This window comes from Gymnoscopelus braueri (genome assembly GCF_963280865.1).
Source record: "Gymnoscopelus braueri genome assembly, chromosome: 19".
NCBI classification, from domain to species: Eukaryota; Metazoa; Chordata; class Actinopteri; order Myctophiformes; family Myctophidae; genus Gymnoscopelus; species Gymnoscopelus braueri.
The window spans coordinates 40,029,505-40,047,832 of NC_137621.1; the positions used below are offsets into that span (position 1 = coordinate 40,029,505).

An 18,328-nucleotide genomic window follows, 5' to 3' on the forward strand; every position below is an offset into this window, starting at 1 on the left:
AGTTTTAAGCCTGCTCTTAAACTTAATTTGTCTGCCTCCTGGACCAAACCTATAAGATTGTTCCACGGCGGGAGAGGAGCCTGATAGTTGAAAGTTCTCTCTTGGAGATTCTATAGGAGCCACAAAGTAAGCCTTCATAGCCTACTGGGAATGCAGTGCTCTAGAGCGTGCACACAAGCGCGTGCGTGTACACACACACACACACACACACACACACACACACACACACACACACACACACACACACACACACACACACACACACACACACACACACACACACACTCTTCAGCCTGGAACCAGGCAGAATCTTTACACACTCCAAGGATTATGAGAAAATAGTAAGAAGAAGTAAAAAAAACTATCAAGTATTTAGTAAAAAGACAAATCTAGATATTTTCTTGCTATTTTGAAATAGTCAAGATATGCTTGAATCTTACTAATACCAATTTTACTGAAGTCCTTGAGTCCACATTGTATGAACAAATTGATTCATTTGTCTTAAATCTTAAAATACACACTTCAAGGATTAAGAAAAACCAGGTGGAGAAAAAGAATCCACCCTAGTATATGTGCATGGACCCCACTTTCCATCTAGACTACTATTTACAGATATAATTGCCACATTATCTGTAGGCTATGCTCTACTGGGTTCCTTTAATATGCAACTCTCTAGTATAAAGAATTCTCTGATGGTATTATTTCCATAGTGCACCACTACAAAGTTAACCATATGATATACCATACTGTGCACTTCCTCACAGATGGATTTTTAGGGTTAGCGATAGGCATATAACCACGCCTACCTGGGCGAAACACCAAAGAAAGAGGGAGTCCCCTATCACCATGTCACTGTAGCAGCTCCACAGGTTATAACCTCGCAAATCACACACACCCACTATCACTCCTACCAGCTTGCAGACAAGACGAGAGCAACGACTTTCTTTCTCCATGCATTGATGCACCGTATTCGCTCTTATTCAAACAGGGAGCGCGGCTAGTGCTTGCCACTGATCTAGAGACATCATGAGCAAGTCCAGCACGCTGAAGATCAAGGGTTTATTTAAATCAAAGACCGCGGATCACAAAGACAAGAAGAAGGAGCTTAATGCGGTCCATAAGTTGAACGATCCTCATCAGAGGTCAGAGGTCAGAGATGGAGCCCCAGTGGACAGATCCACCACTCTGCCTGACTCTAGGACAGATGATCAGCCGATGTCTCCTCCCGGCAATAATGGTCCCGTTTCCCCCAAAGAGAAGAAAGGGACGCGGCTGTTTCAGCTGACTAGTATGAGAAGGAAGAAGCCCCAGAAGAACAGCAGCACGACGGGGGTCGACGTGTTACCCGGTGATGAGACCTCCGAGCTGGACAGCTTCAGCAGCGACAGATCCACCGCTCTGCCTGCCACCAGGCACGGATCATCAGACTCCAGGACCGACGATCAGCCGACGTCTCCTCCCGGCAATAATGGTCCCGTTTCCCCCAAAGAGAAGAAAGGGACGCGGCTGTTTCAGCTGACTAGTATGAGAAGGAAGAAGCCCCAGAAGAGCAGCAGCACGACGGGGGTCGACGTGTTACCCGGTGATGAGACCTCCGAGCTGGACAGCTTCAGCAGCGAGTGCGACATGTACAGGTGAGGTGCAGATCTATCAGTGGTGGAAAAAGTACTCACATTTTTTACTTGAGTAAAAGTATCAATACTGCCATGTAGAAATACTCTGTTACAAGTAAAAGTCCGGAATTCAAAATGTACCTGAGTTAAAAAAAAAGTACAGAAGTAATTGGTATCAAAATGTACTTAAAGTACCAAAAGTAGAAATAGGCTACTCATTATGCAATGTCCCATTTCACAAGTTTTCAAATGTATACAAAATCTTTTGGACATAGCAGATGGCAAGCTCAAGATGCATCATGCATTGTGAGCTTGTAGATCCGCTATTTTCTGAATTGTATATAGGGCTGAAGTGGTTAATGTATGTTTTGTAATAATAATCAAAATCTACAAAGTAACAAGTAACTTAAGTTTTCAAAGAATTGTCATGGAGTAAAAAGTAGGCTACAATATTTGCCTCTGAGATGTAGTGGAGTAGAAGTAAAAGTACTGCGAATTGAAAGTACTCCAGTAAAGTAAATACCTAAAAGTATAGTACTTGAGTTGAGTACATGTACTTAGTTACTTTACACCACTGGAAACTATGAATATGCTGTTTCGTTTTGGCGATGGTTCTGCATGGAGTGGAGTCTGTGCTGTGCTTGACACACAGTCCACCTTTCAATGGTTATTAATTGCATTCACACAGTTTAGAATAATAGATCATGCCTGTAATCCTAAAGTGAGCTGATTGCCTTCAGTTGATGTTTTGTTTTCAACATAGGCATTACACATGTCATGTGGCTTAGTGAGGTTTTCTGTGCTTATAACGGTAGGACAACAAGTGATTAAAAAAAAAAAGGTTTAAGCTTTATTTTGTGATAGTAATCATTGCTTTAGAGTGTTTGTTCAGCAGCTCTTTAATAAAGATACTTATATGTTCGGGTGGGTCGCCAATTTCAGCCAATCAGGAGAGAGCAGGCCTACCCATTGATCAGCTTCAAATGTATAGTGTTCCAGTTTCAATTTTGTCTGCTCATTATTTGATTACATCATCATTACTTCACTCTATAGCAATGATCACTATCAGAATAATGTAGAGCTATTTAACACTTAATTAAAATTCATCTACCCTACTTTAACTGAGGATAAGCCTGGCACAACATGCCTCCTCATATTTAAATTATGAATAAATCCATGGGATTATACCACATTGTCCAATGAGTGATGGTAGACTATAATCATGTTGGATTCACTCAAGTCAATATGATGGCATATTTCCATGTTCCTTGTTTCCAGACCTAAATAGAATGATAAGAGTAGATATGCTCATAGTTCACCACACTAACAGTAGGCTCATTGTTAATAATGCCTTATTACATTAGCCAAATGCCTAAACACATTACCGTCACAGACAGTCTCGACATAAACCCATGCGTGTATTTGCTGATTTATAAATTTCTGGCAGTGACTGTTTCCCCTGAAGCAGAAGGCTATCAGAAAGCAGAGCTTGCTCAGCTAGTTCAGTCATGCGATGTATGCGTTCACTCTAGTTCAGAAAAGGTAGATAGATAGAGGAGGGGCGGTGGACGGAGATATTTTGAATGAGGTAATTGAGGCAACAATGCATAAAACACAACATAAATCTTTTTCTTTTTTTTGGAGGACAGCGTGGGAGCAGACAGCAGTGTTATAGCTGGATTTGGGAATAGCAGAGTGGTGGTTGTCAATTTGGCCTTTTTGTTTTATTTCTGGGTTAATATGCATGCAGATTTGATTGCCCCTGTACAAAATTAATTGTGTTGTGCAGCCAAAAAACACAACTGGCCTAACCTATTTGCTGTCACATTGTGATGTTATTATTATTCTTACCATGTTGTACCGAGTTAGCTCTGAATGTAATAATAAGCCCTTTTGTTAGATGAGTTTAGTGTCGGAGGATATGACGTGACTACGTTGAAAGGGTGACAGTGTATGGGGAGGCAGTGACAGTATTCAATGCTTGTTTAGTAGAGTTCCACTGTAAAATCCTGAGTGACAATTTAAAGGAGTAGTTCACCCAAAAAAAATCTTATTTTCTATCAATTGCACACCCCAGGAAGCATTGAATTCATGGAGACTTTTTTGTTTTTGTCGCATTCCTAAGCCAATAATTTCATTACCGGTGGAAAGATGCTAATGTATCCAGTAGGAGACACAAAGGAGACTCTTTGAGTCTCCTACCGGAAATACACCCAGTCATCAAATTATTGGCTCAGGAATGCGACAAAAACAAAACAATCTCAATGAACTCAAGGCTTCATGGAGTGTGTAATTGATATAAAATAAGTAATTTTTTGGGTGAACTATTCCTTTAACTCTGAGAGTGTACAATTTTTGTAACCATTTGTACACACTCTGACCTAGATAAAGTGATACTGAGGATTGTGCTGTGTATGCCATCAATCAATCGATCTTTCCCAATACACCTGTTGATGAGTTGATATTTACATGCTTTATTTTATGCATGGCAGGAATTACTGTACCTCGACGAGAAGTACATTTTTGTTTTATTTCTTATAAATCAACAAATTGACGCAAAATATTCTAATATATTTTTTACAATTGACTAAATCGATTTGTCTGATTAAGCACTTAAGCCCTGTATAATACTTTGTTGTACAATGGTGGTGTACAAAAATAGTGAAAATAGGCAATCTACAAGCTCACAAAGTGTCGCATTGCGAAACAAAATAATCGTGATATCGCCCAGCCTTACTTTGTATCTGTTTATATTAACTCTGATATAATTATTTGTGAATATTACTGCATCACATACATCACATGCTCTCTACTGATATGAGGAGGCCAGCCTTACATAATATTTGAATAGTGGGATCAAAAACCTGCTATGCAGGTATGGCACCTGTCACCCTCCACTATAATAAGATCACGCTTACTCACTTTAATGACCCAGACTAGGCAAATAGGGCAATAAGGGCATATTGGTGCACAGCAATTAAGTAATAAAGTAGTTTAGAGCAGTTAGTCGGATACTTACACAGATAACTGGGCACAGTGCAAGACACACTAGCTCACTCCCAGTCTCTCACTCAATCCTTCTCATGTTTTTTTTTCCACGCACACAAGCAGCAACCAAGACACTTTTAGTTTCATTTTCACTAGTTGTGATGTTGATCGGTCCACCCAAACAAGATTTTTAATTGTGTTATTATTATTATTTTTATAATTGTGTTTTGTTTTTCCTAGTCAATACATTTCAAACAACGGACATGCAGACATGATATGACAGACCAGACATTGAATGGCTCCAAACACTAACACCACAACACTGCAACACACTGCAATTACAGAAAAGGAAATGGAATTATGCTAAAACATACATTCTTCCATAGACAGTACATATAGGTGGTCACCCAGCAATTCCACGTTCTCCTAATGTTATAAAGACAATGTTTATGTTTGCTGGGCTTGTCAGGCCTGATACCTTTTTCTCTGATAGATGATTATCTTAACCTTTATTCCATCAATTATGTTCATGGAGGAGGCAGGATCCTTCCTATACAACATCGGTCATTCAATGTTGATTTAGCTTTCATAAGCTTTATTGAAGCCAGTTATGTGTAATTTTAGCTTGTAAATGTGTTGTCCATGCATCTCCTTATCAAATGTATATTTTGTAGGCTGTTTTGTAGACCATTCGTCATGGGATAGATTGCAAGTCTGGTTCCCATTCTTCTTAAACTTTGGCTAGCATCAATTTAGTTGGCTATTGATCTAGAAGACTATAAGAGTAGATGAGGGACATATATTCATATCACTTAAATATCTTTCTACTAGTCTTCACTTGAATAGCTTTATGCTTTCAATATTTGTACCAACTTTGCATCTTCTCCCAGTTTAAAGCTATAAGTATTCACATAACCACTTAACTTAACAAAATATTGGCCACATAAGGGTTCACTTAAATGAAGATTCTACTACTACAAAAAATGAAGGTGTCAAGTCGGTTAGTTCATGTTTTTAGCATGCTGTATGGATAGGGATGGGAAAAGATGTATTGATGATCCAAACTGTGCCATAAGGCTTTCATGCAGAGACTAGGGGCAATGTAGTCACATTCCTGTATAATTAACACCTGGGCAATGCCATGACCCAATATTTAATATACCTGTATGGCATTGAGTGAAATTAATTTTCCTCCTTGAATGACTACTTGGCATTTGTTACTTGGCACATGTTTGCAAATAATGATAGTAATAGCAATAGCTTTAGTCTACTATAATAGCTTAAATTATAGATCAAAGGTTAATCCAATAATTGTGTGGCACACCATCTATCCACTGCAGACTTATTTTAATCCCTAGCTCAAATCAAATTAGGGAAAGATTTAAAAGGATCCCTGGCTAATAAGCCAAATATTCCTTAATACATTATAATTGTCCTCTATAACTAAAATTTCAACAACAAAAAAAACGTAAATATTGTATTTATTTTAGAAACGGTTAACTTTCACTCAATAGGGACAATGCCCGTTGCAAGTTGATGATGTAATTTGTGTGGTCCAGCCCTATGGAATTTATGGAATGCATGTGCAAACATTTAAAATATTGATTTGATGCTCATATAAACCTTAGGAAGTATTAAGTTGTTTTTTATTTTCACATGCATCCCATAAATTCCATAGGGCTAGACCACACATGGGCAAATGACATCATCAATTTGCGACGGGCATTGCCCCTATTGAGTGAAAGATTAACTGTTTCTAAAATAAATAGAATATTTAAGGTGTTTTAAAAATATATTTTACTTATAGAGGGCAATTATAATATATTTAGCATATTTGACTTATTAGCCAGGGATCCTTTTAAAGACTCGTTGTGGAATGGAATGTCTTCTGGCAAATAATATATTTATGGTTAATTTTACACATTCCTGTTTAGTGCTAAACCTGAAATCAGTATTCTAAGAATGTTACCCGTCATGTTTTCTGTGTTGTGACCAAATACTATTACGGCATTTGTGCCTTTCAGCATTGGGTGCAGTGGAGCACGCTCGAACGCACGCACGCAAGCACCAAAAGTAACCCTACCCCTCCCGCTAATGTCACATTTTGATCAATCCAGTCCGCAACCTAAAATGTGTTTGATTGATTGATTTGATTTAGATGACATTGGATACCAGCGTGGACTTCTCATGTACAGTTGCATTAATGCTGGCACACAGAAATACTTAAATGTAACCTATTCAATAAATGGTTATTAATGATCAATTACGGCTTCATCACGGCATCAAAAGGTCAATTTACTAGAGCTGGGCAATATATCAATATTATATTGATATTGTGATATGAGACTAACTATCGACTGGGATTTGGATATCGTGATATGGCATAAGAGTTGTCTTTCCCTGGTTTTAATCACTTAAAGGGATAGTTCACCGAAAAAAAAACCTTTTTTCTATTGATTAGTCACCCCATGGACACTTAATTTCATGGATTTTTTTGTTTTGTTTTTGTGGCATTCCTAAGCCAATAATTGGTCGGTAAGCATCTGTTCCGGTAGGAGACACAAAGGAGACTCTTTGTGTCTCCTACCGGAACCACTGCCGGTCATCAAATTATTGGCTTAGAATGCGACAAAAACACAAAAAATATCCATGAATTCAAGTCTCCATGAGGTGACTAATCCATAGCAAAAAAGTCATTTTGGGGGTGAACTATCCTTTAAGGCCTATTTAATAGTTTTTAAATTGTTTAAAATTTGCCCATCTATTTTTGACTCATGATGCGATGTGTTGTGAGCTTATAGATCTGCTATTTTTTTAATAAAGTTAGGTGGGGGGCAAATCAAATCAAATTGATATTATCATCACAATACAATATTATTATCACAAAATTGATATTTAGGTATTTGGTCTCAAATATCGTGATATGATCGCCCAGCCTTACATTGAACTTCATTGCACTGCGGGTGTACATTGCCTGTTGAGAAACAACCCATCAGGAACACCTGGAGCACTCAGGGGAATTCCCAGCATGCATTACAGTCTGATGGCACAGATACCTACAGTACTACTGTATACTGCATATCATCATAGGTATGTAGAGAAATTTGGCACTGACCGAATTAGACCACTTTAGGGTTTTCAAATACGTTTGCTTTCTGTCTTTTCCCGAATGAAAGGGTTGAGTTTACCAGACTAGTGACTTGCTGGAATTTGACCAGCGTGATACTTGAAAAGCAGTGTGTACTGACTGACTGAGGGAGAAAGGAAACTGGGGCAGCTCACTGATAGCAAGAAAGAAGGACCCACCGAGAGACTGTGCAAAGGCTGCGTGTGAGGGAGTTTTCACGCTTATCTGTATTTGTACACACACACACACACACACACACACACACACACACACACACACACACACACACACTCACTCACTCACTCACTCACTCACTCACTCACTCACTCACTCACTCACTCACTCACTCACTCACTCACTCACTCACTCACTCACACACACACGCGGGCGCACCAGCAATACTCAATTACAGTGATTGTTTAAGTTCATGACATGTACATACATTTCATTGTACATGAAGTTCAAAAGTAGCATAGACTGTGAAGCACTTTCTTTGAAAAGTAATTAAGAATGATATATGGTGTTAATTGACATGCTTCTGGGCTTTTATAACAGCTGAATAGACATGTCATAGTTCCCCATTCAAAAATCCAGACTATCAAGGCCAGAATGAACAGGCCACAGTTTTCAATGTAACCGGTGTGGTTTCACTTTTTGCTGCAGGCAAGACCCATCCTCATCTGTGGTTTCTGATTAATTTGCACTCGTTTATGAATATGATGCTTATGCTGACTCATTTCCGAATGGTACAGTAGAATAGGTGTGCACATAATGTGCTCTTTCACAAGCGTGTTTCATCCCAGATGTTAGAGTCACCTTTGACTGTCATGTTTTAACAAACAATAGGGCTCCAGATACGTGGTTTATTTTCCGTGCTTTCTGTAAGGTGTTAAGACATACATGAAGTCATATCCTGTCCATGCTTGGCTGGTTTTGTTTCACGGCAAGCCACAGTGTTGTTATAGCATATCGTTGCTGGCCGGCAGAAACCTCTTATCTCCATATTTTACCTTTTTGTGTTTTTTTTGTAAATTAGTGCCATACTTGATCATACTACAGTGTCACACAAAAGCATGAAAAGTATCAAAACGTGGTGCGAAGCGACACGTTCCGAGCTTGTGGATCTGCTACTTTTGATACTTTAGAATTTGAATCTTTTTGGACATATGAGATTTCCACCCGACAGAGACGATATCATAGTTTGTCTGAGGAATGTAACATTCTGTAAAAGATTCCTTGTCCGGCGTGTACGTAATTCACTAGGAATGGACAGAGTATTAGAATAGCCTTAAGTATAACTACTTGAGTACTCAAGTTGACGTTGCTTAACTTATTACTCAGGTCATATTATTGTGAAAACTACTCAAAGACAAGTACAAACGTAGTTCTTATGAGGACAGCTCTGAGTAACAGTTGTTACTCTGAGTAACCAGTAGTTATGGTCACAGTGGAAGGGCCAATGTGGCTTCCTGACCGTAACTATTTCTGTGTACACCCTACCCGCCAATCCCTCTCCAGTTCACTGATGCTCTGGAAAGTGGTGAACGGCCATCTTTTCTTTATGAGAAAGCTTTCTCAAAGGGAAGAAATGTTCATTCTTAAATGGTATCTCCTCCTGACTGTCCTCAAAGGATAACTGTCAAACCCCTGTCAAATTCTTCAATTTACATATCTAAATTTAAAGTAGAATTACAGATTTAAAGTGTACTCAAAAAAGTACATGTACATGGAAAAAGCAAGGGTACTGTACAAGGGTAGTTGTCCACCCCTGGCGTTCAGAAGGACTTCATTTAAAAAATGTTCTTCTAGAACATATATCTTCTAGCTCAATAACTGAGTCTGTGATCAATCAAAAGCTATATCAGCTGTATCTGAGTTTGAGTTCATCTTACATGTACAGTATGTAAGCTGCAGTCTTTATTTTAAATTGCTAGCGTGAGGGCCTAAACCCTAGCAAGTGTTATTCACCCTTGCATACTGTACACATGTACAGTATTATGTGTATATCTCAGTTTCTTATCACTAAGGCTTCCACACAGGAGTGAAAAATGAATCATCGCTGACTGCTAAGCTGTTGAGAGAGTTTGCCCCAGGGAAGCGCCAACTATTAACAACACAGCTACAGTGTGTCAGCCAAATCCCCTCGACTGTAAAATCCCAGGTGTAAATCGAACTCTGAGAGTTCAATTTAACGCTTAGGATTTGAAGTGAAGGCAGATACGGTCTGGAATGCGGGCCTCTGCTTGAGATGACAGCTTCCTCCAGTGAAAGTGTTTGTGTACCATTACAGAGTGAAAGTAGAGGGGCTGTGGCTAGGTGGCGTACGTATATACAGGGTTAGACACCTGTCTGCTATATCACACACACACACACACACACACACACACACACACACACACACACACACACACACACACACACACCAGGTTACATTTATTGTCATTCAAACCATACACAAGTGCACAGCAAAAAGAAATTACGATCCATCCATGAATGTAATTTAACTATAAAACTTGTAAGTGTAAAAAAAATGAGTAATAGTTGTAATTTAAATATACTATAAACCTCCAGAGTTTGAAACCCTAAGGAAGGCACGGGCAACGAGAAAACTACACAAATCTTACTTGAATTAAATATATTCAAATAGTAACCGCCTCTTCGTGTTTCAACACATCTCCTCCCCCAGAGCGATCTGCAGCTCTTCAGCTGTGCTCCAGCTCATCCCTCTACCTGCTCCTTGCTCCCTCTGATCTAGACCAGTGGTTCTCAACCCGTGGTCCGGGGACCACCAGTGGTCCTTGAGGGGGTACCAGGTGGTCCCCAGCTAAATGATGGAGAGTTGATAACCAAATGGACCCTTATAGATCTTTAACTCTTGAGTGTAAAATGAAACCAAATGGACCTCTCAAGAGTAAAATTATTGTTGATATTGCATTACTTAATTAAATAATTGTTATTTTGATCAACGTTATCTCTCCTAATGGTACCAACATCAATAAAGTGTTTGGGTCTGAGAGCTTAAATCTCATCAAATGGTGGTCCGTGGCTCAAATGCCGAATAAATAATGGACCCTGATATGAAAAGGGTTGAAAACTACTGATCTAGACTCATTCTGAAGGAATGCACTCAGCAAGCAGAGCACTGACAATTGAGTTCTCCTCAGGAGATAATGCACTGGTTCCCCAGCTCAGTCCATAGCAACCAAGACAGCAATATTGACACAAATCCTTTTACCTTTTCAGATGCTCAGTCAAGCATCGTCTCTCTTTCCTGAAGGCGGGAATGTTTTTCCATGTTGTGAACCTTTTTAAGTAATGATCAAAGGAGGACATTTTATAGGCCTAGATTCTTTTTAGCCACAGAAAATTCACAAATCTAGTCCCACGCTGAAGGTTTCCGGCCGAGAACAATGGCTAGCAGTGAGCAGTGAAGTTGTGACCACTCCGCAAACACGCAAAGCTCGACCAGACACCTTGACAGACAAAACACTTAAGCCTAATGTATACTTTGACATGCGAATGTGGTGACAGACGTACATGTAATACTTTACACGTACGTCTGTCAAGCTTTACATACGTAAGTAGTATTACAGCCTTCAGATGGGGAACTCATATACTGTAGTATCTGCTGCCTTGGTTCTCAAAGTGGGGTCCGGGAACCCACAGGGGTCCTTGGGGGGATGCCAGGGGGTCCCCAGTAAAATGTGTTAATATGCTGTTGCGTCACAATCATTTTAACCATATTTTACTTTAGCTATTCAAAAATAGCAGATATACGAGCTCATAGCTATGAGTTTGTAGATCTGCTATTTTTGAAAAATCGGAAAAATGTGTGCAAATCTAAAAGTTTTTTTAAAGCGAACATTTGTAACTCAAATCTTTGCTTCTGGAGATCCCTGGCACACAATATTTTTGAGATGGGGGTCTGCAGCCAAATACATACATTTTGGGGGCCCTTAACATGAAAAAGTTTGAGAACCACTGATCTGCACAAGTCTTCAGTGTTGACCTGGAAGAGTGACCTGTGAGTAAAACAACAGATTAGATCAGGCTGGGTTGAGAAACCCAACTCAGGTTGGGTGAGAAAATGAGGTTTCAGGCACAGGGAGGAATAGCGTGCAACCTGTTTCTGTAGAATGAACTAGCTTTCATGTGCTTCCCTCCAGGGCCTGGGTTGTGAAACGAGACGTTTGCAACCGCCCAGGCAGACCTGTTCTGAAGTCTGAAAAAAATCGTATGATCCAACTACTTAAAAACTACTAAAGTAGGGAATTCGTTGCGCTGTAACCGTCGTCAGCCATTCTACTCTGAACGAAGCAAACAGCAGTGCTAATAATCAATGGCTCTCTGCCTTCCTCTTGGTTGAGTAGACAGATCTGTCTACAGCTTTGTGAGGGGAAAAAAGGCTTTAGGCTTTTCAGCCCATCAAAAGGTTGATTCTCTCAGACTCAGCTTTAATTACAGAGTTTATCTGAGGTAAGTAGGGCTGCGACTGTCGATCATTTTCTTGAAGATGCTGGTAGGCCAAAGTACCTCCACTATTAGAAGTTGTATACTACTTGAAATATCTTAAAATGGAAGTCAGCCAACTGACTCGGTTCTGATCAGGCTATACCCGTGACCAAATATGGAGTCATACGTTATAGAGATGTCATACACTGAGTTCACAGATGACTGACGGCACAGGCTGGACACATGAAGATCCACATGGGATCCACGCCCGTTCCTATGTGGATCCCGAGATCCACATGATTAGATTGTGCGTTTATAATGCAAATGTCTCTGAGTCACTGTGTAACTGAGCGATGAAGTTACACCATTGGTCAGCCTGTTGGCCTAACAAAGAACTAGCCAATCACAGTGCAATCGCCCCTGGGGTGGGATGCCGGCCAGCCCAACAACAAATTGGCCAATCGCAGAGCAACCATCCCTCCAGGCTATGGGGTGTACTCTATCCAGACACTGGGGCCGGCGTTACTTGCCATGGTCGAGTAGCTACATGTAACCTACATATCGTCTCTGTCGGGTGGAAACCTCATATGTAGAAAACTGTTACTTTTCAGGATTCAAAACGTTCTTTTTGTATAATGGTGGTGTACAGAAATTGTGAAACTAGCCGATCTAAAAGCTCACACACACATCTCAATGTGACGAGTTTTGAGCTTGTAGATCAGCTATTCACTATAAAAAAATATATTGTTCTTTAATCATAAATAGAGGCAAAAGTTTGTCTCTGTCGGGTGGAAACCTCATATGTCCAAAACTGTTACTTTTCAGGATTCAAATTTAAAAAATTGCAAAAGCAGCAGATCTACAAGCTCAAAACCAACCAGAGCTTGCAGATCTGCTACTTTTGATACTTTTGTGTGACACTGTAGTATGATCAAGTAGGGGCGTTAATTTACGAAAAAAGACAAAAAATATATATCTGGAGATAAGAGGTTTCTGCCCGACAGCAACGAAATAATAGTGATATTGATATGAAGTCATATCGCCCATCCGTAGCCTGAACTACTACCACCGCACCACCCAGTAAAGCTTACATCAGTCACCATGAAGTGCTTTGAGTGGTTGTCAAAGCATAGATCACCTCCTAACTGCTCAGCACACTAGACCCATTACAGTTTGCCTACAGGCACAACATGTCAACCGACTATGCCATCACTCTCCCCCTCCACACTGCCCTCTTCCGACTGGGACTAAAGAATACAAATATGACTGATTTGAACATCTTTGTGATAGGAATTTACACAATAAAGTTTGAATAAACACACCGCAAAGACATGCAATATATCAGAACGGCCGAGCCGAGCAGACTCCTTTTCACAAACATGTCTTGTCAGTCATATTTGCGCTTCAGGCTGTCCACACAGAATACGTCACAGTTTCAGCTCGTTGGTGCCGTACTGTTTACAAGTACGGCACTGATTGTGCCTCTTAAAGGTCCTTTACAAGTTGCTGTGTTAATCCAACCACTGTGACATCTGTATTGTAATAATAATGATGTGGTGATTTGGAATCATGTGAGATGTCACTACTGTGTAACACGATTTACAAGTGCAATAGATTCTTACAAACAGGTCCAAATAGCTCCCATTCCAGTGTGGTTGGTTGGTTTAGTGATATCATATTCATTGTATGTTTTTGGCCAATAAACAAACCACAATAAACAACACACCACTGGAGTTCTGACTCGACAATTAGGGAAGGTGTGTCTTTTTAGTTGTGTTTGTTAGTTTTAATTGGATCATATCAAGATCAAGATGGTTTATGTCACTCATTCTAATACATGTACAAGCAGTGAAATGTTAGTGTGGCATGTTCCACAAGACTGTGCTATAACCTGTGGCTGCTGGTACCAGTATGTGAGTGACAATGAACCCTCTTGATCTCTTGATCTCGATATGATTGGGTTCCAATTAAAACAAACAAAAATATGCCCATGTGTGTCTGCCCTCCTCTGTTTGTGTGTGTGTGCGTATGCGGGGGCGTGTGCACACGCAGGCATGCTGGCGTGTGCTCCTGCTCTTCATTGAGAATCCACAATGTTTGGTTTTGTCATTCGTTCATTTACTTATGGCATGAGCTGGAACCTGCCTGCTGTGTAGCCTGCAGAGTTTGTTTGACTCATTGTTTGACTAACTGTAACTGTATGCCTATTGTGCACAAAAGGTAACACCGTAGTTCCTCAAACTGTCATCCTCAGTTATTGTCCTGCAGAAAACATCGGAAAACATTGTCTTGTGTGTGCGTGTGTGTGTGTGTGTCTGTGCACTGGAAGTAGGTACATATTTAGCATCTCCACAATACCTCCATTCATGCTTATTGGTGTGATCTTAACGTGCTGCAGAATGAATGGGAGGCAGGATTTTAGGGTGTCAATTCTTAACCACTATAATATCGTTGCTGTCGGGCAGAAACCTTATATCTCCATCCTTTTTGTGTTTTTCTGTAAATGAATGCCTGCCGTGATCATACTACAGCGTCACACAAAAGCATCAAAAGTAGCAGATCTGTAAGCTTGAAAAAACAGTGCTAAGCGACACGTTTTGAGCTTTTGGATCTGCTACTTTGCTGTTTTCGAATTTGAATCCTGAAAAGGAACAATTTTGGACATATGAGGTTTCCACCCAACAGAGACGATATTTATATTTATCTCCGCAATACCTCCATTCATAAGATACATTGGCGTGGTCTTTGCTGCTGCAGAATGAGTGAGAGCCAGGATTTTGCTAATATTGACATTGGTAAAAGTTTTGGAAAATGTTTGCCAATGTTTGCCCAGTGACATGCCCAAAACAGGGACACCAGGGTTAACTTATGTTGTTTACTCCTTTGTGCTATAGTAGGCTCTCCAGCAGAGCCATGGAAGCCAAGGTGAGAAAGCAGCAAACATTGGTAGAGGACTAATGTAAACATGACCTGGCACTCACACATATAAGTATGCAAACAAAGACCCATACAGACTGTATTATGCACATACACACATGATTGGTGGTGCCAACTGTCAGGATCAGGGTGTTAGGACCCAAGTGCAGGAACTCAAAACAGACGCAGAAGAATGAGGATAACATTAACTTCACTTTACTAGGGACAATGCAGATTAACAACAATAACTGACATTACACTTAATAGTGACAACAAGGAACCTGACACACAACTTATGACCTGTCACTGAACACTGTCTTTATAGTCTCAACAGCTTGTCACCAAACGAGGCTCAGCTGGTCCTCACAGGTGACGGCAATCAGACTCTTGGAGGGCGGGGCAGAGGAAAACAGTCACATGGGCACACTGTACACAGACAGAGGCCGTGGTCATGACACCAACACATAGCCTAATTGCATCTGCAAGAGACTATAGATAGACTATATAGTCTATTTAGAAAAGCCACCTTCTTTGGCAAGGAGTGGTTCTATTATACAGTAATTGGCATTATGTAAACTCTATGGAACTGATTCATCGTTTTCCCTGGTGAAGAAAGCTGCCACAGTGAGTCATCATTATTGCCTCATTCCACTCCACTCAAAAGTGTTTGGTATAACACTTTGCATGAAGCCCATATCTATAATGTATTGTAAATGTAGTTATAATGCATACTAATATGCTTATATACACTGCATAATTATAGTTATAAGCAATTCATAATGCTTTATACACTATGATACTAGACAAAGTAAAAACAAATCTAAGTAGCAATTATGAAGTATGATGATGCTTTACCTTATGAGTCATTATAAATGACTTTATAATGTATTATGATTATTTAGTTAGTTTAAAGCATTTATGAATATGTATGAGTGCTTATAACTATAATCATACAGTGTTATAGTGCATTATAAACATAGGCTTCATATAAAGTGTGAACAACAGTCTTTTTATGGTGTGGCTCTGAAAGAGTTAGCCGTCTATAAGAGGTTCTGTGGGTCTGTCCGGAGCTAATCTTGCAGACCGCTGGGCAAAGCTCTGTCACTAGGCTATAATGTAGAATCCCAAAAAATTTGGTGAACATTATGTTCTATACCAGTGGTTCTCAAAGTGGCGTCCAGGGACCCCTAGGGGTCCTTGAGGGGGTTCCCCAGCTGAATGATCAGTAAATCTGAGAGTGTACAAATGGAATCAAAAAGACCCTTATGGGTCCATTTGGTTACATTTGTACACTCTTAGAGTTAAGGGGGTCCGTGGCCTAATGCATAGTAAACTAGGGGTCTATGTAATGGAAGTCAATGGGCCTCTAAGGTAGTGAATGGCGAATCGTCTGAAACCTTGACCATATCGTCTCTGTCGGGTGGAAACTTCACATGTCCAAAACTGTTACTTTTCAGGATTCAAATGTAAAAGTAGCATATCTACAAAACGGATCTGCTACCTTTGATGCTTTTGTGTGACGCTGTAGTATGATCAAGTAGGGCATTCATTTACGAAACAAAAGTTAGAACATGGTGAAAGGAGGTGTCTGCCCGACAGCAACGATATATGCAGTCATCTCATAGATAGATATGTCAGAAGTGACTGGCCACATGAAGTCACACCATTATTGACCCAGTATTGTTTTTGTTCTCTAAAAAAACGGGGAAATCGTATTCCTTGTTCCGTGAACGTGAAAAAAGAAAGAGAAAGAGAGAGAGCTGCTCAACAGCCAAACATTTCTTTTCCTCCTCTCCTTCCAAAGTCAACATGTCAGGTTTATTCCCTGCCATTGTGTAACCATGTACATGCGGTAGCAACTTAAAAACTGTCTCCGTTGTTCCAGGGTGATTTATTGTTGCGTTCAGTTATTTCCACCTTGCATTATTATTATTATTGTCAGGTTGGAACTGGTTATACAAGTGTGACTTTGTCTCACCATGACCCAATTTATCCATTTAGTTACTAAATATAATTGAACTCTGAGAGTGTGCTGTACAAATGTAACATGATATTTGTATGGGTTAGGTTTCCTGCTGTTAAAATCCCTGCAGGGAAATACGTAGTGAGTAAAGGCATCCATTTTTCCCATTATATTCAGTCATTATAGGGTTGCAAACTACCTGAAATTCAAATAAGGGATACCTGGCCGGGTATTTTTCTTGGACATTAAGGGACGCTCAGAAAAAGATAAAACCTCACTGTACTGTATATAATTATGTAAAGTTTTTGTATATTATATTAACCACTTGAACCCCTGCATCCATATTGTGTGTGGGTGGGGGGGTCATTAAAAAGCCAAAAATAGCCGATCTAAAAGCTCACAACGCGTCGTTCATTGCGGCACGCTGTGAGCTTGTCGATCGGCTATTTTTGGCATAGAGATCTGGTGTAGACAGAGAAAAAAAAAAGCGGTCCACGTACAGAGACAACTCGGGTGCAGATTACTAAGTCTACAGGGTTTAACAACCCCTTATTATAGTATATTGTACGAGCTGTTTGAACTTAAGATGTGTGTCATTGAGTGATTCCCCGAAAAATAAGGAACAAAGCATGTCCCTTATCAGTTCAATAAAGCAGTGGTTCTCAAACCTATTCATGTCAAGGACCCCTAAATTAATGTGAATTTGGCATCTGAAAAGATGTGCCAAGGACCCCCCATACATGATTTGTGGTGTGAACATTTTCAAAAATACATTTTCAAAGAATGTCAAGATGTTTTGAAAATAGCTGATACATTTATATATAGGGCCATGGGGATCCCTGGACCCCACTTTGAGAACCCCTGCATTAGACCACGGACCACCATAACTCTGAGAGTGTACAAATGGGACCAAATGGACCCGTAAGGGTCCATTTGGTCCCATTTGTACACTCTCAGAGTTACAACCACATAAGGGTCCATTTGGTTCCTAGCTATCCATCATTTATCTGGGGACCCCCTGAAACCTCAAGGACCCCTGGACCCCCGGACCCCACTTTGAGAACCAATGCAATAAGAGACATCGTCTTTTAGTTTCCAAGTAAGGGACAATTAATTATTTCAAGAGACGGTTGGCAACCCTATAGACATTAGTTGCAGGCCAAAAGCAGCATTTCCACACACGTCTGAGTCCAAGTGGGGTTGAAGGAGTCGCAGCCTACTGGTCGATACAGACCCACCCCACATCTGGCAAGCACCCGGGTCTCCCAG

At 40.2% G+C, this 18,328-nt stretch overlaps 1 protein-coding gene across 2 annotated transcripts in view; it reads left to right on the top strand.

Moving 5' to 3' along the window:
• Nucleotides 1-915: 915 nt before the first annotated feature.
• crybg1a (crystallin beta-gamma domain containing 1a) overlaps nt 916-18,328 on the top strand; it is a 63,915-nt gene continuing 46,502 nt past the window's right edge. For both annotated transcript variants that reach the window (XM_080414473.1, XM_080414474.1), the window contains exon 1: nt 916-1,634. In XM_080414473.1, the coding sequence (XP_080270599.1) occupies nt 1,027-1,634 (608 nt within the window). In that variant the 5' untranslated portion in view covers nt 916-1,026. The remainder of the gene's footprint in view (nt 1,635-18,328) is intronic.